General features: G+C 47.7%; 1 protein-coding gene across 2 annotated transcripts in view; it reads left to right on the top strand.

Annotated features, from left to right (window-relative positions):
- RPTOR (regulatory associated protein of MTOR complex 1) overlaps positions 1-23,684 on the top strand; it is a 160,350-nt gene that overhangs the window by 114,681 nt on the left and 21,985 nt on the right. For both annotated transcript variants that reach the window (XM_075719601.1, XM_075719600.1), the window contains 6 exons: positions 2,758-2,876; positions 8,444-8,547; positions 9,594-9,777; positions 11,637-11,747; positions 20,824-20,929; positions 23,301-23,415. In XM_075719601.1, the coding sequence (XP_075575716.1) occupies positions 2,758-2,876; positions 8,444-8,547; positions 9,594-9,777; positions 11,637-11,747; positions 20,824-20,929; positions 23,301-23,415 (739 nt within the window). The remainder of the gene's footprint in view (positions 1-2,757; positions 2,877-8,443; positions 8,548-9,593; positions 9,778-11,636; positions 11,748-20,823; positions 20,930-23,300; positions 23,416-23,684) is intronic.

The raw sequence follows: 23,684 nt of genomic DNA, 5'->3' as shown, positions 1-23,684 counted from the left end.
ATGCAAAGAAAATCAAAGTCGTCGGGAAAGGCAGGCAATTTATTTTTGACGTTCTTAGCAGAAAGGAGTCATTTTGCAAACGTAAATCTATACTGCAAGGTCCATTTAACTGGCTTTGAATCAGTCTGACTAATTACAGAGCTGTCTGCTTAGATTAACACCACGTCCCCCTTGCTCGGCTCTTTGTTTGCATCTCATGGATATTTTTTGCATTTTAGTCCATTACATGAAATCAAGCTGCCGTTCCTCCTGCCACCTCTGCTGCCTTCCATTATCCCACTGACTCCGGTGCTCAGCTTTTCACCAGGAGCTGTGTCAGATGTGTCACTCGATTGAATCGGTGCAACCAACAGCACTGGCACGGGCAGGGGGTGGCAGAAGAAAGGCCCGCTCCTTCAAGCACCAGCTCTGAGCCTGAGAGGCTTTTGTAGAAATTCCCTCTGTTCTTTTCAAAGGCTGCCGAGTGAATGAGGAATTGCACTGGCGCAGTTCTGTTCAAATTTGTCTTTTCATGACGCTGAGATGTATAAAAAATGTCGTTGGTTTTTTTCTTTTTTCTTTGTGACTGCGTCATGAGTGAGGCGGTTATCAGAGACACGGGAAAAACTGATGGGTACCCTCTCGCTCTCCCTTTCTCTCCCTTTCTTTTCATTGTCTTTCAAGGGCTTTAAAAGAAATCAAGCCGTTCAGATTTCCCATCGGTCCTTATGTAAGTCCTGGCGCAGGACCAAGCGCAGGAGGGTAGAGCTCTGACCAGACCTCAGATGGCATGACCTGGCTAGCTGCTTCGGTGGCTGGGTTGTTTTTTTTTCCCTCCCATGTCTTGTACCACTTTGTCTCTCCTCCCTCTCTTGCTCTTTCTCCTTCCCTCTTCCCCTTTTTCTTTCCCTGGTAATAGAAGCTTCCAGGATGAACATGGCAATTGCAAAAATAAAACCTAAATGGTCCGAAGGCTGGAGAAGACAGGCGAGCATTGTATCACCATCCTTTATGGTTGGGAGGCCTAACCCTCTTCTGAGCGGAGACTTTATTGTGTATTGACATTTTCTTTATTTTAAACACGGACACAAAAGCTTCTGAAAAAGGCAATGGCTTTTGCCTATTATGACCAAAGCCAAAACCTGAACTTGGATGTGCACCGTTCTAAGTCGGTTCTGCTCGCCTCATGCACGCTGCGCTCATGTGTTCTTGATTTTGTACGCTTTGGGCTCTGTCCTCAGCTGGCATAAACCAAATGTGACAGATCAGCGCCCTTTGACTCTGCTGTATCTTGACAGTTATTGCTTTCCTGGATTATCAACTTCTGCATTTTTCCTAGGTGGATTTAACATTGTTGTGTCTTTGTCAGGCCCTGTATCTTACCCGTCTTGGGAAGGTTAGGATTGGCTGTAGGATCTGTTGTATAGGTAGTGCCCCAGCAGATGGGCAGCACTGTCCAAGTGGTGCTGTCACAAGTATTTGTGAGCTTTCTGCGTGAAACTCTGTAAGTAGGCACCACTTGGAAAATCCTTTGGATGACAGCTGAGTAAGAGACCCATTTCTTTGCTGGTCAGCTGAGAGGATGGAGTTAGGTTATTGCCTTTGCATTTTGCAGAATGCTTTCTCACATGCTAGGGAATTTTTCTGGCAGAAGAAAGATTCCCTTGGCTAACGCAGGCAAGCATATGAAGTGCAGAGCGCGTACTCCTGAAGCTTATTACCGTGCGCTACGTGCCTTCTTCAGCCAAGGTTCAAAACTGGACCGCCCAAGTCTATTTTCGGTTGGTTTGGGTATCAGGTTTAGCAGCTCTGCAAGGTGAGAAGCTGCTTGTTGACCAAGGAACCCTTTCTTCCTAACTCAACGCTTTATATTTAGATGCCTCCAGAAACATAAAAGGAAATGCAGTAACAGCTTGATCTGTCATTTACCATTGATTGTGACTCATCTGAAATCCTTATTTTAGTTCCTTTTTTTGTTAGTGCAACCACTTTAATATTGTCCAAATGGCTCAACTCCCAAATGACGGTGTTACAACTATTAGACATTGTGAGGGTTAGAAGACAGAATAACAAATTAAAGATTTGCCTAAAAGCGGCAAAATAAAATGTTCACAGAATTTTGTCGGTTGTTGCAAATGCTTATTAATTTGATTTGTACTTTGAATCTGTCGGTCCCTTCTGCTGAAATACCAAATGGCAGATATTCTCACTAAATAACAAATTGACGATTGAGGAAGAGACCGCGTTAGACTTACCGCTTCTCAAAGGTACAGGTCCTAAAGCTTCATTTTTAACATTAGATGTTTAGTAAACTTGTAGAATATATAAAACCCTGAACATTCAGGCTGAGTATTAATGCTTAAAGCAGCAATAAAAATAACCGTAAAAATATAAGTCAGTAACTGTGGTTTTATACCTTTTAGTATTTTAGCTCAGGAACTCCAAAGACATTATCTGGTCTTCTGTTTGGCCTTTTTGGATTATTTGCTTCAGGAGCCTAGCAAACTAGCAGTTTGACTGAAGCTTATTTAGGTAGTCTTTACTTTTCTTTCTCCCGCTTTCATTTTACAAGCCCTTGCAGAGTTCACAAAGACAGACAAAATGGAGACAAAATGCCCACGTAGGGTGTTTTTGAGCTCTTCTCTTGATGTTTTCTTAGATGTCATTGTGATGTTTGGAGTTCTAATGAATTTTCTCACATAAGATCAAAGAGTTTGAGTTGATGGATTGTCATGTGCTGTGGGGCTTTGTTTTTTGTTTTGTTTTTTATTATTTTAGGTGTGAGTTTCAACAGTGTTTATACCCAAATTTGGAGAGTACTCCTTCACTTAGCTGCTGACCCCTATCCTGATGTCTCCGACTTGGCTATGAAAGTTCTCAACAGCATCGCTTACAAGGTATGCCTTTCTGTGTTCGTCTGTCTGTGAGGCTTTTGTATGTGAATTTTTTTTCACGCTTAGGCAAAGCATAGGTAGACTGAACTGAATAGATCCTTTGGAGGGCTCTGGTAAGTGGTCCTACGTCGGTCTGGATCTATTGCAGAAGGAGTTTTTAATGTTTCAAAGTGATAAACGCTCATACGAACTCTTGACCAGGTAAAATAAATCAATGGGGGAGGGCCTGGGATTGTTCTAGGATATAAATTAGGTACAGACCTTAGACAGTAGGTCTTGTTTAGAAGTCGTCTTATCTAGATCAGCCCCTGGGAGAAACCTTAAATATACTTCATTAAATTATCCGTTTGCAAACCGATTTAGATTATGCAAGCGGGACTGGCCTGCAGACTGAAGCCACAACGGCTCTCCAATCCAGGTGAACTAGTACATGTGAGTCAGCATGCAGACACCCCGCCACTACTCACCTCTTCAGCCTGGGCCTAATCCGCCTAAACCGCCATCCTCATCACATTTCATCCTCCAAGGGTGACAAGATGTCCCTGGAGGCTGCCATCACTGCTGATTCAGAATTGCCAGCTTAGGGAGCTGGAGAAGCACCCTCACTTTCCACCTGAAACGAAGCACCAGGCCACCCCAGAACATCTTCTCACCAGCTGCCCTCCCCCTTCTGCCGCAGCCGGGGGTGTCGGAAAGCTGTCTGAACGCAGTCCTTCCCACGTGCTTTCTAGTTGCTCTAGCATCCAGACCATGAGCCATCGCAGTGCGAGGTGACGTCTCTTACTGATGATTTCCAGTGAATGATCCTAAACCTTCAGACTTGGGCTTCTAAGCTAAAGTTGCAGTAAGAGATGCCAGCATTGTGCACTACCATTTTAATGCCTTAGAGATTTCTTGCTTTTAAATCTGATTTTCTACTGAGAAAATAGTAACTTACTTGAACTCTTATTTGTTTGAAGTATACATGTCAGTGAGTGGTAAAGTCTGGGGTTTGAGATAGAGAATTATTTTGACAGAGGGGGCAACGAGGTCAGCCCTTCCCGGATGATTCAGGCGTACAACAAATTACCGTCAGGCTGGAGATGCCAAACTAAGGTGAATAAGAAAAGGAAAAGGTGGAAGATTTCCCTCTCTCCACTCTAGATGCATGAAACTATTTCAGTTTTGTATTTTGGAAGGCTCTTTTCAAAATGAAATGTTACTCCTACTATGGGATTGAAGGGGATATAAAGAGGAGCCAGAACTGCTTTTCCAGTCTTAAATATTTTTTTCAGGACTTACTCCCTTGCTAGTGGAAAGAGATGTATAAATATTAATGAAGATGCTGCTGTGCCCTGCGGATGTCTTCACTAGCACTGCTATGGGTCTGCTTAGCCAGCAGGAATTCTGATCGTTACGTTGTGATATCCGTAGTGACTGTTATGGTTTGGTAAATTCTGTGCCAATTCTGACAAGTTTGGGCCTAGATGTCTTGGTGCTGAATGGAGTCCAAAAGCTCAAGTGGATGGGTGTCGTGCATCTCGTGCTCTGCTTCTCAGACAGCTGCTCTGTCCCTGGCTTTCTCAGGCAATGGCTTTTCAAATGGTTTTGCAGAATAATAAAAGAAACGTTCCCATTTACAAAGATTTTTATCTGGGGATGCTTCAGTGAACAAAACGTATTTGTTCTTCTTTGCCTTAGCCATAAGATCCATAAGGAAAGTATTTAAAAATGCAATTTGTCCAGCAGTTTGGGCAGCTGTGTATATAGTGCGTTAACTGCTGTGTACTTCAGGATGCTGTGGGCTTTGCTTTTGCCAGTACCACCTGGCTTAGGTGGCTTCTGAAGAGGCTTTTTTAATTTAAAAAAAAAAAAAAAAAAATCCTATTAACAGCCCACCAAAATGAAAGTTAAGGCTTTAGATCCTGGGTTATAATCTGGCCTTTATTCATTTCATTATGGACAAAGCTCCCGCTGTGAGCAGCGCTGCCAGGGTTTACAGCCTGAACTCTGTGTCTGTGCTGCTGTGAGCTCAGACAGGTTATAGGAGTTGTCTGATATGTAATGCAAATTAGTAACAATTAAATTTTGCCAACTATATCCTGAGAACTCTGCTGCTAGTGAAGCTTTGTTATGTGAAAGGGAGCAGCCTGGATGCTGCCCACGGGCCCTTTGGTCCTCCCGAGTATGTGCAGACAACGCATTTTCCATTTTGTTGTTTGAATTTTATCATGGAATAAAACCAAAGTTGATTTTCTTGCTTAAACAAAAATACTGCTTCAGGTGAAGTAAAGCACTTGAATATTCTAGGGCTTTAATCCTTTTGTTCTAATCAATACAAAATACAAGGAGCAAGAGGCTTGATTTTTGGAACCTAGACAGCTGAAGGTTTCTTATATTAACACAACCGCACAAAGCGCTGCGATCTGAGCAACGTTGCCGGTTACTGTTGGGCTTTTTAGCTGAAAGGCCTGAACAAATTACCCACGGGTTTATGCTTCTGGATGGTATCGGTGAACTGCTTCTTCATTTTTGGCGAACTAAATATTTAGCCTCAAAATGTTGCCAAGCTCTGTGCTTTAAGTCTTTGTGGTTTTTAAGCGTATTTTGTGCCAGGCAGGTGTTAGTCGTGTAACTCGGTTGCCCTGATGGCTGATCAGACAACACGTTGAGAGCAGTGTGGTTGGAGAGCTTGGAGAAGTAAACACTGCTACGCTTTTTAATCCCCCGCAGTAGAGTACGGGACCAGTACTGTGAGGTTTCTGACCGTGCAAAAGTCCAGTTTAAGAGTCTGCATTTGTAAAATAGGTATTTGCAAGGCACTGCGTGAATTGAAAGCGGAATTTGTGTTTCCAAATGAGACCGCTCCTATTCAGGTTTTTTAACAGAGCCGTGAATATAGATCTTTATCTACAGGCGAACTCCAGTGGTCTTCTAAATAGGGTGATGTCTTTCTGAGCAGCCGGTGAGTAGGTTGCACAGACGTGCCTGCTTCCTGGATGTGAAATTATGCCGGTTTGCTTCATGGGCTGATTAGACATTGCTAGTTCTCACACAGATTGCGGCGGTGTTGTGATTTATATTTGTGATGCAGATTGGAACGGTACAACTCTCATTCCCAGCCCGCTCTTTTAAAAAAAAAAATCCAAACCACGCTTTTTTGCCTGTACCAAAACAAACAAAAAGGACCCAGTAAGCCATGTCGGCCTTTTAAGACTTTTTGAAATCACAGTTAATTAAGGAAAGTTTGCGTCCGCCCAGGTTGCTTCATCCAGCTGTTTTTAATGGCAGGCTTGAGGCTGAATTATCCCAGGAGTTATTCCTCCACAACATCGCTCCTTGGTTCAGGCTTTTCTGTGCATGAGCAAGGAATTCTGACAGAGTGCTCTCTTTTTTTTTTTTAACCTGGAGTCAATTTGCCAAGTTATGAATTACCATCTCCCCTCCTAAAAAGAGATGATTTGGCTGGCAGAGGAGCAAATCCCCAGGAAATGGGGAGCTGCTGCCTCCAGCAAAATACACTGTCGTATCACTGAACTGCGGCCCTCGCGCTGCTCGCTGCCTTCAGAAAAGAAATTGCTTTTTTATTTTTCCCAGGAAAGGGAAGGCTGTCTGCCACGCTCATCTCTCTGTGTGCCCCTTCGGCAAATTATCGTAGCTGACCTTGTCCCTCTGCTGTGAAACAAGGTGACCTGACCCATTGCAGCTGACAGACACCTGACTGCAGAATTCTAAAACTGAGCCTTCTGTGACTAATTAAAATCAGTTATGAATAATAATAATATGTCACTAGTTGCTAAATTGTTTCTGCTTTCTTTCCATTCTCGTGGGGCGATCGTCTGTCCCAGCCCCGTGTAGTAACGCCTGCTCACCGGAGACCCCGCTGCATCCCTGAGTGATGGCGAGATGAGCGACCCTTAGGACCCCTCCCACCCCCGTATGGAAAGGAGGAAAATAACGCTTAAAATGAGCTTGCCTTGTACGAGGAGGCTGGCTCGGGGGTCACGGCGCTTGCCTTCCCAGCCGTAGCAATCTGGCGCTTGCTGCGGCGTAGGCGTGCCGTACGGTGCCGGTCATCGCCGCTCCTGCCCTTTGGAGCCAAGCGCGTGATGGTCAGGAGGGCTCGACGCCGTCGGAGCGAGGGAGGCGACAACCTCGCTGGGCCTTTGAGGAAGGGAGAAGCGGAGGTCGCCTTAAAAGGCCTTTTGGCTCCTGCAAGGAGAGGGCCGGGGGTCTCCCAAGCAGAAGCACCTCAGGTTTCTCTCTGCAGCAGACACGTGTGGGCTTTGAGTGCAAAGACAGCTACTGTTGTTCACAGCGGTCGGTGGTTCTGCCCTGTAAAGGCATTAGCTTATAAAAGGCTACGCATACAGGTCGTGCTTTTTGTGTGCTCTGTGTTTCAGTAGCTGCTGGTCTTGCCTTGCTTAGCTTGGTTTCAGCTGGATACAAGCCCCGGTGCCGTCACCCGAGAACCCCGCTCGGCTCCTGCGCTGCGAGATGTGGATTTTCTTAGTTGTTTGAAGGGATGATAAAAGTCAGCTTGCCTGTGGGATAGCCGTATTGGTCCCTCCGGCTTTTCTGTGCCAGTCTGGAGCTTCCTTTAAAAGTTACTTCAATATGTGAGACATTTTCAAACGTTTCACAGAAGGCGGGGTAATGCGGAAGAGGAGAAAGGGAGCCCGTAAGCCGTGGAGGGCTGCTCCCTTTCTAAAGGGGAGGCTTGTTTGCACGGCGCGAGCAGTGTGCTCGGCCTGGAGGAGCGCGAGGCGGTGATGTAGCCATCTGCTTCTCGCTGCCTTTCCCCGGGCTTGCGTTTGAGGCCTTCCCCGGGAGAAGGGACAATAACTTCTCAGGCTCTTTCAGAACCGGGTCTCTTCTAGCTGGTGGCCGAGTGCTAGGGCGCTGTTTTGCAGGAGGACTGGCGTGTTTTGTAGAGCTCGGAGCAACCCAACCACGTAAACCCCCTGCCTTCCCCGTAAGAGCGGACGTGGTGCTGCTGGAAAGGGCTTCCTCTAGCAAACTCCGGAAAAGCTCGGCTCTCGGTAGGGCAGATGGAGCAGCAACAGGAGGCCGTTTCAGGCAGCTGCCGGGTTTACGAGGAGAGTTCTGATCGAACGTGAAGTGCGGGTCAGAATGCGCGCTTGAGTTATGGTCGTGGTAAGAACGGCAGAGCTCTGTCGCGGGGAGGCAGGGAGGGAAGGAAGGAGGGAGAGCCTGGCTGCTGACGGGGAGCCCCGGGCTGTCTGCCTGCCCGGCGGCGTGTTGCAAAGTGCTGGTGCAGGCCACAGGCTGCGGCTGATTTAGGGAAAAGGTTTGCGTGTTAGTCAAAGCCATTTCCCTGTAAGTAACAGAAGGGTACTTTCTAGTAAGTGTTTTCTGACTAAAAAAGTAGTAAGATCATCTTATGTGTTGGGAGCTGCGCAGGGGCTTTTTTTCATACACATTTTTAAACACCCACACGCGCGCTGGTAGAGAGCTTAACTTCATTTAACCCCAGGTGTGCAATTGTGTTGGATAATAAACGACTGCGGCTGGTGTTTTGCAGTCTTGGCTGTTCAGGACTCTGCTGTGTGTTTGATTTTTTCCTCTAGGCAACGGTGAACGCTCGCCCCCAGCGCATCCTCGACACCTCCTCGCTGACTCAGTCTGCCCCTGCCAGCCCCACCAACAAGGGCATGCACATCCACCAAGTGGGGTAAGCTCCAGCGCTGCTCTCCGGCGCTTTCGCCACAGCGGGTGTAGGCGCTCCCTGCCCGTCGCCGCTCGAGCGGCCGCGCCCGTTAACCGCGCCAGAGAGGGTGAACCCGCCGAGGTCTCGGTAGCTTCTTGTTTTAGCACTGGTAAGGTGTTCAGAAACAAAAGCGCTGGGAAAAGGTGGGGAGTTTCTTCCTGTGCTTCTTTTTAGGACAAAGAGTAACAAGCTGCACTAATTCTCTAAAGATGAATTGAAAGGATGGGCTAACTGTTGCTGATTTTACCGATGCACTCTGGTCTGACCTGTGTGGTAGCCAAATTTCCCATTGAAGTCTAATCCAGATTTTCTGCACCTTCAGCTGCTAAAAGTCAGGGTTATCTGGTGATCAACAAGCGATGCCTAAACTGCAGTGAAACTGGGATAATGGTATGGGCGAAGCTAGGATTTGAAAATCTGATTATTTCCCAAAAGCGCTCTCCAAGAGAAAGCTCCAGGCTTTAGATCTAGCAGCCCCGTAATCAGTGTGCACCAGCAGGATTCACAGGTGAAATGAAGGGCCCGGAACTGCACAGTGATGTTCTTTTAATGTTTTCTGATAGTATAATGTAACTGTGCAATAAGATAAATCTCTTTTTACATGTAAATTTACATGTTTACAGAAATGTACATGTTTACATGTAAATTAAAATGCTTTTCTGCGGGCTGACGGGACTTCCAGTCTCCCCGCTGCAATGCGGTGGCTGGTCGGTGCGCCTTAGGTCAGGCGGCGTGACCCGTGGGCCTGCGGCTGTTGGACCTGCAGGTTCCCAAAGTGTTAATTTTCTTACCCTCAGTCCGGAGTTGGTGCAGTCAAGGTTCGCTCTTGTTTTGCGGTTTGGATGTCTTTTGGAGGGCACTGGGATTGTGTTCTTTTGGTTTGGTTTTGTAGAGGAAGCACCCAGTGAAGTATAAATCCTGTAAGAAACAAAGTAAAAGCAACGTAATTCACATGCAAACGTCTCGTGTCCAGTGATACCTAAATGCTTTCCCTCTGTTTTGATCTTTAGAGGGTCACCTCCAACCACTAGTACAAGCAGCTCCAGCCTGACAAACGATGTGACAAAGCAGCCGGTCAGTCGGGACATCGCATCCGTAAGACCCGCCAATGTCGGCAACATGGGGGTTCAGTATACTCCCCACTCCCACCAGTTTCCCCGGACAAGAAAAATGTTTGACAAAGGGCCGGAACAGGTAAAGAGACTTGCCTTTTGGATCTGACTGCGTCCCCGCTCCGCGGGGTTTTGTTACACGTTCTGTTCTTTGTGGTTTATTTCTGCATGTCTCTCATTTGCTTCTAGCTGCTGTTAACTCCAGATTGGCTTCCTCTAAGCCAGTAAAATAGAAATTGATTGATTTTTTTTTTCTTCAGGATAAATTTTGGTTTATAGCTTTTGATAGGGCATTATTCACTTCTGCTGCTAAGAAGCATTTAATCAGAGTTGATTGCTTATTCTTTCATAAACATTTGTCTGCCCGAGTGACAATGCAGAGGCAGATCTGTGACCCTCAGATGCTTTTTCTCCAACCTCAGCAAAGCAGGGACTGAGGAGGAAAAAGGGGACATTCCTCTTCCTTTAACGTACAAACTGGCATTCCTCTCGAGAGACTGATAGGTGTTTCTGCACCAGAATATTCACCTTCTTTCCACCACCCCGTCCCCACGCCACGCTTGGCAGCCCTTCGTCGCTGTGCACGGGGGAGGAAGGGAGCCCAGGCTGTCGCGAGGAAGACCAGAGCTCGTTACAGGTCGCCCTGCCGGGAGAGAGCTGATCAGTTAAGAGCTGGGAGGAGCCGCAGTGACTCCTCTTCCCGGCGCGCAAGCCAGCCAACGAGGGGTTTACATACATTTTAGCATTCTGAAGACAGTCATCAGGTACTGGGCATTTTTCCATTTACAGAAGCATGAAGGACTGATGTGGTGCCAAGTAGAGCAATCAGATTTTAGTGTGCCCGAGGGATTCTGAATGTCACCTTTGGATGACTTCAGATGAGTCGCGTCGGGTGAATACAGTTGAGTCCAAGCACTCTCAGACATGCTCGTGGCCATCGCTTGACGACAGAGACTATTACCGATCAATGGTCAGTGTTCTTCAGGATTCGGCCATCTGGCAATAGTTTTGTGTGTACCTCTCCCTCTACTTCAGCACATTTCCAGGATTTTTCTGGTGCTGGCTCTGTGGATGGGAGGAAACTGAAAAGGCAGCAGGTATGCTCTGCTGCCCGTACTAACGCACAGAGCGTGATGGGGCAGGACGTTGACCTTCCCTTTCTCCTTCCTGGTGCTATAAAAAGGAAGGGTTCTCCCATCTGAAGCGGTGAGCTTGTGTGCGTTGCAGTCCGCAGGCCAAGTGGACAGCACGGCTTTCAGATGTTCTGACTACTGAGAAGTAACTGCTCTTCACTTAAACTGGCATTTCTGCCTTTCTTTAATGAGTGATCTCACAGAAGCTACCAGAGGTGGAGAGTCAATTCTTCTGTGTGATTACAAAAAAAAAAAAATTGTTGAAGCCTTAGCAGGAACACCTTCAGTTCTCATGGGGATGGCAGCACTAGCCTGGAGCGTATTTGTGAAAAAATGGATGAAGCCTGGTTGAATGGAGTGGTCTTCCCATTTTCTTTTTGGATGTCTTGTGCTTCGTAACAGATACTCAATGCATGTATGCCCTTGATCTGAAGCTGTGTCCGGCTGTGCTTTATCCTGAATCATCTCCCCTGCTCCACTGTTTCTCATGCCAGATGCTGGGGAGACCGTGAGGAAACTCATCCTGGGACTTCATTTTGATGATACACTGATGCTTCAGCCCTGATTCATACAGTAGCCTGATTATGTCCTGTGCTGTGCAGCTGAGGGAATTTGCGCATTTCCGGAGAGTTAATGTAATGACAGTGATCTTAAAGCTAGATGTAAAAAATTTCATATCCTTGGCAATGTGTTTGAGCTTTTTTCTGCCCGGTGATGTGTTGAAGGCAAACCGGGTATTATTGTGCATGTATCTTGCCCACGTGAATGGGAGGGACGTGGGTTAACATCCTGTTCTCTTTCTGGACAGACCACGGACGATGCCGATGATACCGTTGGACACAAAAGTTTCATTTCGGCCACAGTGCAGACAGGGTTTTGTGACTGGAGTGCGAAGTATTTTGCTCAGCCAGTCATGAAGGTAATACTTTGTTATCTCTGTGCGTGCTTGCTGAATCACGGCACTGTAGCTCTTGAAAAGTGCCGGTGTCCTGAGCATAGGCCAGTAGCTTTCGCTATTCTTTTTGCTTTCCTTTTCCTTTAGTCTGGGGAGGGAAAGGAATGGACTGACTTGCATCATGCTGCTCTGGGGAGCTGCGTGGCCACGGTACTTGTAAAATAAGAGGGAAGAAATCATCAGAGGGAGCAGAAGAGTTAGTGACAGACGGGACAGCACTAGGGAAAGAATGCAGAACAAAAGCCCTGCACCCCCTGCGGCACATTCAAGAAAGCATGTAGAAATGAGGAGACGTTCTGTAGTTGGTCTGGATCCACCAGTTTCGCACACTTGCAGGTTGCCTTGCAGGGTTGTTTCATTGTAAATGTGCTTGTCTGTATATTTAAAATTGTATCATAGTAAAAATTAATTGATTTTTTAATATTAAAAAATGGCGTAAGGAAGGTCCTTTATTCCAGAAGGGGCTGTGAGAGGCTGGAGAAGGAGAGGGGCTGTTTTCTTTCTGACATTCTAGCTGAATTTTCCGGCTGTGATGATGCTAAAACAAGCAGAGAAATGGTGGAGGCTGCTGCCCTGAGTGAAGAGCGCCTAATCCCAGTGGCAGCAGAACGTGCCCTCTGCTTGAGGTTCGCCTTGGCTCTGTTCTCTGGCGTGCCTTCAGAGCTGGGCTCTGCTTACGGGCACCCTGTGCGGGCGCCTTTAACTTAAAAAGGAGAAAGCGATAGTGACTGGACGTGTGCATGGCTGCCTGGGGGAAACTTTGGAAGCATCGCTGATGTTTTGTGAAGTTTAAAAAAAAAAAAAAAGTTCTGTTATGGCAAAGAACGAGGGTGGTAATGACAAATCTCCATTGAGATGTCTTTAGAAGTGAGCGTGTTCTGGTAACTAAGTTGGCTTTATGTGAAGTGAGAGATACACTAAAGCCTTGTTCTAGGAAAAAACCAAAACAGAGCTCTTAAGAGATGGGCAAAGATCGTCAGTGACTGGAAGGAGAAACCGTTAAATTCCCAGAATCTTTTAGCCAAAGATCAGGTTTCAATTTTAAGTATGAAATAAAACCGAGCAGTAAATCCCGCCTTATTATAAGCAAATGCGATAAGGCAAGCCTCCAGGTACCTTGGGAGTCAAGCAGTGCAAACTGTAACAGAACTTTCAGCTTAATTTCTTGGAGGTATTGCAATTTCTGTGAATAATAACGCACCATCTGTATTAATGCCATTACCCGAGCAACTCCACAACAGATGTTTATATGCAACCACTGATATTTAAATCTTAATAATGAAGAAATTGTATATTTTATGTGCTGTCTCATCCAAGAATTGCCACTGAGCCGTCCATCCCCACTCCTTCCACTCTTGAGGCATGTTAGGTTGTCTGGTGATGAGGTGAGGTAATTGCCCCCAAGTTTTAAGGATATTGGAAAACAAGTTATGTGGCAACCGGTTTCTGTGTAGCTTTGATTTCTTTAGAGGATCACCAGGAGGAAAGACTAGATGGTAAAGTGATTGCCTGAAACTTCCTCAGCTGCTAGTGAAATTAACTTTCTTCTGATATCATTAGGAGAATAATTCATTAGGACATACATCTGGCCTGTGGGGCTTGGTTGCTTGGTCAAGCTTTAAACCGGGGTTTTCTCTCATCAAGATGGGTTTCGGTGTCTTGATTCAAGTCTGGAAGAGAGTACAAGAGGAGGAGGAGGATGTCCATCTCTTAGTTCTTATTAAAAACATTTGTCTACTTTCCAAGGAAAGCTTTTCCCAGTGAAGAGGGGTGTCTTTATTAATAAAATAAATCATGGTAGGCAGCCAATCAAAGGCAGGTTCACTGTGTAGATGGGGAGCTGTGTGTGTGTATGGGTTTAGTACTTCATGTGCATAAAATAGAGAAAATTACTTTGGGGGAGGAAAGGAAAAATGTTGAGCATCCCTGTACTAATTTGTAGAAGCCAGGGAGGGGGAGTCATGGCAATTGAGGGCTCCCCGGCACCCCAGGGAGTCCCAGAGCGTTCAGTGTCTCGCCGTGAGAATTAAGGTGCCGCAGACTACGCCCTGCGCGTACCGCGTGTGCAGTGGTCTGTCTCCAGCTTTTACTAGCGTAGCAGGAGTAGTAGCGTTTATGACAGCGCTGGTTCTTTTAATAGTTCCCTAAGTGTTTCCATTTGGAAATACTCGCTGACTGGGGTTGTTTTCTGAGCACAGGCTGTCCTCAACGGCAATGTTTTTGGTTAAATTTGAGCAAAACGAAACCGTGTTTTCTAATAAAACAGGGAAGAGAATTGATTTCCCCATTACTTCTGTAAAGCAGCTTTAAAAGGTCAAGTAGAGGGTTTCTGCAGAAAAACTTGCATGTTATGCTGTACTAACAGGGAATTATTACAAAGATACGTATTAGAGTGGGTGGTGTGTGTGCAAGGGATGGGGAGAAGTCCCTGTACGAGAGCGTTCTTTGGCGTTTCTTGATTGCTGCTTGTGTAATCAGGCAGGACCGGCCATCCAGTAACTCGGGTCTTGGCCGAGTTCCTGCGGAGCGCTCCTTTCCTAGAATCGCTGTTGCTGCAGCAAGAAGGAACAAACAGCCCTGGCTGTGGCTGCTGTCTTTTTGGAACTTCGGCCTCATGAAAAAGGTAGAGGGCAAAGTCTAGCGAGTACTGATGGAAAAAGATGACATTGCTGTTTAATTGCAACACTTCATTTGGAGATGCAGCCTACCATCATAAACAGGGAAAGACAAGACAACTATTCCTGTAATGAATAAACATAAAATGACTGTGAGTGCATCTTAGTCATATTTAATTTATGAATTTAGTTTTGCTTCATAGACCTTGCTCTGAGAATGCTTTCACTGGAAAGATTGAGGGATTAATTTCCAGTGTAAATCACTGGCTCAGTTTCAAGCCATCGTGCCGAATTTGATTTATTGATTATGTAATCAAACGAGTGGAGAAAGAAAATACTGCATTGTGAATTCTCGGTGTGCCAGGAAAAACAGATACCTACCCTAGCTCTGATCTTTGCAAAAGTCTTTCCTCTTCCTGAAAACTCTTGTGGCAAAAGGCTGTTCTGCTAACCACAGGCGGTCTTGGACTGAGAGGCACAGGAAAACCTTGTTGCCAGCTGTCAGGAAGCCCTGAGTCAAGGAGAGCGGGAGCCAGCATCTGTTATTTCCAGGACTGGCAGAACATGCAGGCAGGAGCTGGTACAGATCCTGGAAGGTGAGAATTACATAAGAAATCCTTCCTGCTAAATCCCTGCCTTAACTTCAGCACCATGTCTTGGCCGTCGTTCAAAGTCCTGGTAGAGGAGTGAGCCTTCCGCGCAATTGCTGCAGCAACGTTAACCGGGGAAAAACTGTGTTTAAAACTGTATTTAAAACTGTGTTTACTACCGGAGCCGTCTGCTGCACCTTCCCTGCTCCCCTCCAAACGCCGACTTCCATGTCGAGAGGGAGAGACAAAGTGTTAAAGAAGAAAAACTTTGTTGGCTTTCAAATGACACTGCTTGGTGGGAGGTTTCAGAAGCGTAATTGGTTTCTGTCTGAGTGGAAGCTCGGAGATGTTAGCAATCGGTGGCATGTCATGGTCCTCATCGTGTAGCGCTGTTTGCGACTCCCACGTACCTCTGGGAGCTCTGCTTGGAGGAGAGCTGAGCAACAGCCAAAAGCGGGCTGTTGTTTACTAAAATGACTTTCTGACGCTTAAATGGGAGCTGGCTGGGAGGGAGGCAAAGACATGAGTGATGAGCCGAAGTAGTTAGTTCTTTTGAATAATAATTTCTGGTTTTCCAGCCAGCAGCAGCTGGGCTGGAGGTCACAGCTCTCTGCTACACACACATCCTGACGTACTCCCGTGCTTGTTTGTCACCAGAAGTTCCCTCGCGGCATCTTCTGTGGGGTTCATATTTTCATAGATTATTGCTCCCTCCTGACACGATCATCCATACAGCTCTGTTCCGCGGGCAGATGGGCATGGGAGGAAAGGATTGCATTTTTCTTGCGTGCTCTGACTCTTTCTGCTCGGTCAATCAAAACCTTGCCTGTTTAGCAAAAGTACACTAATTGCCTGTGTCATGCTTAGCTGAACTAGTATAGAGCGTCTCTGCTAGGTTACAGTTATTTGCAACATTTTTTAAGGACAAGTTGAGTTTGACAGAGTTTATTTCATTAACGGTATTGTACGTTTACTCTCTGATAACACTTTGGAAGGACCCGCGGGGATTTTTGTGCATTATTCTTGCCGTTTTTCTTCTCTCAAAGCTCCGTGACCCTCCCACAGTATTGCAGAATCGTGCCAGGTTTCTTTCTGTGCAGGCTCACGCCCCGTTGCTTTCTCTTTTTAACTTGCCTGTTCACCAAATTCCAACCAGCATTGATCAGCTTAACGATAACACTGGGGCTGCTGAGAACCAGAGTCTGGATCAGAAGCGGAGCCACCTAAAGTAAGTATCTAGAGCTCAGTATATTTTGGGCATTTTCAGCTGTGATCCCAGCTGGACCTGGGGGAAGCTCTTGGACACGCACAGATCCTGGCGGAAGCATCTTTGCAGGAACCTCCCTTACCAATTCCAAGGTGATGACATCCCCCGTCTGCAGAGCCTTTGGCACAGGGAATCTGGTTGTTTGAGTCAACTGTACCAAAGCCAAGACTTTAGCATATGCCCTTAGTGTTCTCCTACTGCAAGGAGCTGGATTGCACCGGAGAGTGACACATGGGTATAACCCCTGCACAACGCAGCAATCCTCTGGGCGAGCACCTGGGACTCCCCTCGCTCACATCTTCAGAGGAAGAAGAGGAAGACAAAGATGGCAAACAGATGATTGTGGAAGCAGAGTGGAAAAAGTGGAACGGTTCCCACGGTGGAACAGGCCAGGTAAAGACGTCATCCGTTCTTTGCCTTTCTGGGGGAGGAAGGGCTTTTGCTGGGGATGGTGTCCAGCTTTCAGGTTTGTCACGTTCAAGCAGCACACCAGCAGTGCAGATGCAAACGGGAACTGAAACAAAAAGCGACTGATTAGATAGGATTCCATGCAGGAAAATCTAGGGAGGGTCCTTCTCTCCCCTCATCAGTTGATGCCTTACTCATGCATTGGATCTCAGTAACGTGCTGGGGATCCGAGGTAGTGAAATAATCTCGCCCTCATGTTTTGCTGATGTGTCTACAGAGCCAGCTTTGACTGCTGCCCTGCCCCGGAGTTCGGGCGTCTGCAGGAGGGAGCTGTGTGCAGTAGCAGAGACAGGGTGGTTGGTTTCTCTGAAGAAACTCTATCGCTGACCTGGCATAGCACAGATCCCTGTTGTATCACCCAGCACAAGTGTTGTCTCCGGAATGGTCAAAGCAATCCGAGATCACATCTAACAAGATACAGAAGGATTTTGTCACTGTCAGTTCTGTCCAGACAGCAGAGAGGAAAGCCTTAAGTAGCGGGCAGTAAAGATGGCTTTTTTCTCTACCTAAGGAAATGATAATAACCATTTTAATTCTTTTTTTAAGGACCTGTGGATGAATGCAGGACTCAAGGATGCAGCAGAATGCTGTAGGTGAAAGGACAGTAAATGTGCTCAAGAGACTGTGCAAAAAGAAGATGTTTCAATGAGGGGAAAGGACGTGCAGTATGTGTGTGAATACTCGCGGGATGGAGCCGGGCCGGGCCTGCAGGCAGCCTGGAAAGGAAGGAGGAGGTGCGGGAGCCAGCCCAGGTGGACAGAGACGAGCGCCTGCGTCCTTCTGCACCTCGGGAAAGCGCACTGCCCCAGCCCGCTCTCCGTGAACACGCGTTCCCGTCGGAGAGCTTGGCCCGCATGCTGCAGCCTCTCGGGGATGTCGCTGATGGGGCGGCGGTACCACGCAAGAAACGCATGGTTGCGCGCAGTTTTAAAAGGATCTGTACGTGCCTTTTCAAAAATAAATGCTTTGGCGTTGTTGGGGAGGAGGAGTTGTACTCTTTTTACAATCAAATCTTGCGCTCTTGCTGTGTTCATCCTGCAGGCCTTCACTTGTGTTTCTGGAAGCATCTCGGGTGTCTGTAGGCTTTGGGTTGTTGGTGGTTGGACCTTTGATAGTTGGACGTTTGGCAGTCTGTTGTCTCCAAAGGAATCGATATCCACAGTTTCAACATAACAAGTGGTATTGGAGATTTCTCACAAGCCAGCCTGCCAGAACTTCCCCAGAGATTTGTCATCCCAGTGGAGACAAGCTATCGGTGGTGCTGGCCATACTTCTGTCTTGGTTCCTTGCTCAGTCCCTTTTGCCAGCCGCTCCTCTGCTTGCGGGTGGTATGCGGGACACACCAGGCAAGTGGGTTTTTGAACGGAAAGACCACTTCTGCCACCAAACCCCCTTCACTGCTGTTCAGCAGTGGCCAGGGCAGCATCTGTCCTGGCGAGCTTGGGAGGACGGGCAGTCATAGAATCATAGAATCATCGAATCGTTTAGGTTGGAAAAGACCTTTAAGATCATCCAGACCAACCATTAACCTACACTACCAAGTCCACACTAAACCAGTCAAGGGTAGACCAGACTGAACCATGTCCCCAAGTGCCACCTCTGCCCGTTTTTTGAACACTTCCAGGGATGGGGACTCCCCCACCTCTCCGGGCAGCCTGTTCCAATGCTTGACCACCCTTCCCGTAAAGAAATTTTTCCTAATTTCCAACCTAAACCTCCCCTGGCGCAGCTTAAGCCCATTTCCTCTCGTCCCATCGCTGTTCCTTGGGAGAAGAGCCCAACACCCCCTCCCTGCCCCCTCCTGCCAGGAGCTGCAGAGCGATCAGGTCTCCCCTCAGCCTCCTCTTCTCCAGGCTGAACACCCCCAGCTCCCTCAGCCGCTCCCCACCAGCCCTGTGCTCCAGACCCTGCCCCAGCTCCGCTGCCCTTCTCTGGACACGCTCCAGCACCCCAATGTCTTTCTTGTATTGAGGGGCAGTCGCGGAGCAGTGTGGGTGGAGGGGTGTTTGCTGGTCTCGGTGAGCTTGGTGGCTCTCCTGGCCCGCGTATGTGCCTTTTTGCGTCGCTGTTCCTCTTGACGGGGAGCCTGCGCGCCGTCTCCCTCTCCTCGGAGTACTTCACCTGCAGTCGCTTGCGCTGAGCCGCTTCCAGCTGCGCCTGAGGCTTGGCTTGCCGCGTGCGGTCTGCTGATGCTGTAGCGTCTAGGGACCATGCCCGGAGAGATCTCATTATAGGAGGAATCTTTATTACTGATACCAGAGGATAAAAACAACTGCCTGTTCAGCCTTCTTGGAAGAGTTAAGTTCTTTTTCTTCAGACCTGAAAAGCCCAGCAACTCCTTTAATCTGATATTCTTTATCTGCTGGAACGGAGAGTGCTTTGCTCAACTGCGTAACCGCGTATTTCTTAGTCCTAAACTGTGAAAGCCACTGGGTGCCTGTAGGAGAATTTTCCATTCTGCTCATTCCCTTCTCTTCCCCGGCCTTTTAGGTCTTTCTTTGATTTATTCCCAGAGAAGCTGGATTTTCATTAAGGTGTAGGTGTAATCTCTCTGCTCTCAAATCTCCTTTGATGTATTTTATCTTAGGTTTGTTTATTGCTTTACATTATTGGTCATTTGTCGTTGCGTTTGTAATAGGTGATGTATTCTTGAAAAATTGAAATAGTATTACTTTTTTTTTTTTTTTTTTTCCCAGGAGGAAAGGTGGAGGGTGGGTTTCTTATTCTTTATTTATTTTGAAGAAGCAGAAATTCAGCTCGGTAATAGTTGTTTTCCAAAGTATAGTGCGTTTTGAAGACAGTATATATAATAGCGATAGATGATTTAAGTACTTTCTTATTCAGGAACAAAAGCGTGTGTTTGCGGAGTGTTGTGGAAAGGACTTTTGTCTTTTATGTCTCCAAGAGTTACTCCTTTTGGAACAGCCATCATCCAAAGAAGCTAGATTAGAGTCCTGCAGCTCAGCTCCTTACTTGATCCAGGGATGTTTCTAGAGCAGTGGTGTTACTAGTCTTGGATATTTTTTTAAGCATTAAATAAAAGATATGTCATATGTAACTCCCGCAGTGGTTTTGGGGATGAGATCATATGAGTTCATTCCTTTTGATCCTGTTCTTTGACTAAGGGTGCGAATAGCCGGGATCTCTGCCAGTCGTTAGGAGCAGCACCTTGACTTACCAAATCCCTGGCAGGAGCTGCCGGTAGCGCTGGGCAGGATCCCGACCTGCCCTTCTGGCTAGAGGGCGGATTTTGCAGGAAAACCGTGGTAGTATGCCGAAGCCTGGAGCTGTGGGGTGGGAATAAATACAAGAAAATAGATGAGAGTGGCTGTGTGCTGCTCCAGGGCCTCTCTCCAATTTCAGGTGGAAGTTTGCGTGTAATGAAACCGAGATGACACAGGGGCATCGTTTTCTTGCAAGCAATTCTGGTATGGGAAGCTGAAACAGTTGCTGTTGCTAGTAAATGCGATGTTGGTAACTTGAGCATCTCGGGGATTCGAAAATGAAGTAATGCCTTTTTTGGCCTGCGGTCCTCTATTAGCAACGAAAGATTTTAATGTGTTTGGGGCTTTCTGTCTGTATCAAAGCTGTGTTCTCTCTGTAATCTCAGGGTTGCTGCGTGATGCTTATCAGCTGAAAAGTGCTAAGCAGGGTGATCTGTATCGCACTGAAATTGGGCTCGCGCTGTTCAGGGAGGAGAGGAGTTCGGTGGCTGGGTGGGCAGCAGAAGGAGGTTCCGTACCGACCCGTCGCGTGCGGCACGGCGACGGGTGATTCGAATGTGCGTGGCTCCTCAGAAACCCCACGTCGCTCGCTTTGGAGAACTGCCTGCGGCTTACGGACAAAACAAAATACAGGACAGCAAAAGGAAGGGGGAAGAGATTACAGATGATGGGGAAGATTTAGATCAGAAAGATGCTCAAGTATTTAGTAACATAAGGTCCCACGAGCTCCTCTGTTTACTGCCTCTGAAGCTGGGGACCCTAAAGAATTTACGGCTTAGCATGACGTGCATGTGTGAGTGTGTGTTGCAAAGGTGATTCACGGAGTTTTGACGGTTACTGTTGTTTTGTGTTGTGAATATGTTGATACACTGAAAGATCCCAGAAGAGCACGACTTGGAGAGCCAGATTCGCAAGGAGAGAGAGTGGCGGTTTCTGCGCAATGCTCGTGTCAGGAAGCAAGCCCAGAAGATCATCCAGAAGGGTGAGTGATTTCCCTCTTGCCCACGCTGCAGGCAGCTTCCTTGAGCTCCGAGCGCTGTGCTTAGTCAGGACGCTGAACCGTAAAACACCAATTAACAACAACCCCGTGCTGCCTCTCGAATTTGAAAGACGCCTGTGGTCTCTCCCACGCGCAGGCAGGGCGATGCTGTGCTGCTGTGGGGTGTTGTGCCGAGAGTCACTCGCCTTTCCCTTCTCAGCTGCTGGTTTTGTTCGCCAGACCAGGGCAGTGACCGCTTTAGATGTCAAATGTCTGCCTTCCCCTTTGAAAACTTAACCACAGCGCCACGTTAGAAAAAGACGTGGCCGGTCACAGGCGGAGGGCTGAGCCGGCGCGTAGCACCAGGCTGGCGAGCCTGGCGAGCCCAGCGCGGGAGCAGAGGAGCCTAAGAGGAATGACTTCTTTGGAGGAGGAGGAGAGAGCTTGCCATGAACGCAGGCTTCCCCACTTACAAGAATTGACAGAGCATCCGATTTTCGATGCAGGTGTTGGCTCCCGAGCCCTCTCGGCTGACAGGCGGCAGCTGAGCTCTTCAGCCCTGTACCCACTCGCAGCCGGCACCTCCGCAAGAGCCGGAGCGGCCGGCGTGAAATCGATAATCCGGAGGCCCTTAGCAGATGGTATTGATTTACCATCTCCCTGTCCTGTAAAGTTTGCATGGACACCATAGGTTATGTTTTTAAAGGGTTAGAAGGCAGAATGTTGTAGGATAAACTTCGGAGCTGCATTCTGGTGGAGAAGGCTCGGGCCGCGTTTGACGGGTCAGACGGCGCTTGGATGGCCGGCCATGGCAAACCCGCCCTGCCGAGCTGCTGGCTGTGTCCTCCAGATGCTCGGAAGATGTCTCAGCGACGTCTTTCACGTTCCCAGCTCTGCTGAACTCTAAATGACTGCTTACTCCTTTTATCTTATTCTATTTTTAATATTTGCATGTACGACTTTGTGTGCTTACACGTTTCCCTCTAACATGCCTCAGACTCGTGTTTCGTTAGCGTGTACTCCCAGAAAGCTGATATCGCTTTTATTTACGGCGCGCTCTGCCTCTACGAGGCAGTGGTTGGGCTAGAATTCCTCTAGCGCAGGAATTTATTCTAATACGGTGGAACCCAACGAGGTGCCCTCAGGATTTTGCATACTTAAATTATTCCCGCTTGTGTGCCTGGAACGGCAGAGGCCGGGGAGTGGCATTTACGGGAGCGCTTCTCATGGCATCCTCCCAGCGGCATTCCCAAGGGGCAGAGCCGTGCGAGTAGGGGCTGTTCCTCTCCTGGGACGCTCGCTGGGGCACGCGGAGTCGGAAAAAGTAATTTGCCGAATGAAGAACTGCCCAAGGCTCAGCCTCCTGCATGCACCTCGCTGTCTGGAGGTTTGCTGGGCTCGGGTCAGTCCAACGGGTAGCTTAATGTCGTGAAACTGCAGAATATCATAAACCAGAGTAATACAGAAATGAAACTGGAGCCCAGGAGATGGCTTGGGAGATCTTTTTGAATAGAAAGAAGGGGATTTTTCATGCTTGCCTGAAGAAGTTAAGTCTTTTTCTAAACAGTATTCATATTTGATTGCTTGACCTGAGTGACTAAAATGCCAGTATTCATTAAAAAAAAATGAAAATGTGAAATATTAAAAAGAATTAAAATAGACTTACAATCTTTTAATGAAAATTAGATTAAATGGATGCATTCTAAAACAAACTAGAACTGAGTAAATGTCTCCTGGGATTATGGTTTTGTGCAATGAATTCCTACTGTGCCAAAAAATTGCAGTTTCAGGGGTACCAAAAGTGTTTGTGAATAGCAAACTCTTCTGAAGAAAAGACAGGAAAGGTCTTTAACCATCATTTTAATGTCTCCATGGAAAGCGTGTTTTTCATTTGCAATTAACCGAAAATTTAAAAGAACTGAAATGGAAGGTTAAATAAATAATCCACAAGCTAAAATGAAATACTGTATTTTAAGTTGAAAAAAAGCATTTTCCTTTTTTTTTATTTGGAAAAAAAAAAAAACCCTGATTTTTCTGTCAACGCAAAGTGGTATTTCTCTGGGCTTGGTTGTGCTTGCTTGCTGCATTCTCTTCAGTTACCAACGTGAAGGCCCCCCTGATCTGTCACCACTGTTCAGTTGTGCCTTGGATGTGCCTTGGAGGAGCCGGGGCTGGCAGATAGCGGGGATGCGAGAAGGTTCTTGAGGAACGTGTCGGGGCTCCGTTGGCGAGGCCTGGGAGGGGAGGAGGAGGAGGAGGAGGAGGAGGAAGAGGAGGAGAGCGGTGGCGCGGGGAGGCTGGGGGGTGCGAGCCCCGTCCCTGGGGCGGGCTGTTCCCAGGCACTGAGCCGCGGCTGCCTCCTGTCCCCCCGCAGGGATTTCCCGGCTGGATGACCAGATCTTCCTCAACAGGAACCCGGGCGTCCCCTCCGTGGTGAAGTTCCACCCGTTCACGCCCTGCATCGCCGTAGCCGACAAAGACAGCATCTGGTAAGAGCTTCCCCGGGTCTGAGGCGCTCGCTGCCCTGCGGCGCGTGCGGACGGGCTCAGAGCGGCGCGTCGAGGAGCGCGTGCGGATTATCGCGGGGTAGCGCTGCCACGCGTTGTTCCTTGTCTTCGCCCCCGCTCCCCTCCGTGGCCATCCTTCCCTGTCTCCGGGCAGGGAGACGGGCAGAGTCCCCCGGCGCTCAGTGCCGTAGTTGCAAGCGTTGCACCGAGCCCTTTTCTGTGGGAGGTGCTGGGTTAGAGGGCTGCAGGTG

This window comes from Pelecanus crispus, chromosome 12 (assembly GCF_030463565.1).
Source record: "Pelecanus crispus isolate bPelCri1 chromosome 12, bPelCri1.pri, whole genome shotgun sequence".
Taxonomy (NCBI): domain Eukaryota; kingdom Metazoa; phylum Chordata; class Aves; order Pelecaniformes; family Pelecanidae; genus Pelecanus; species Pelecanus crispus.
The sequence above is the reverse complement of the archived record's forward strand: the minus strand, read 5'-3'. Positions and strand labels throughout refer to the sequence as shown.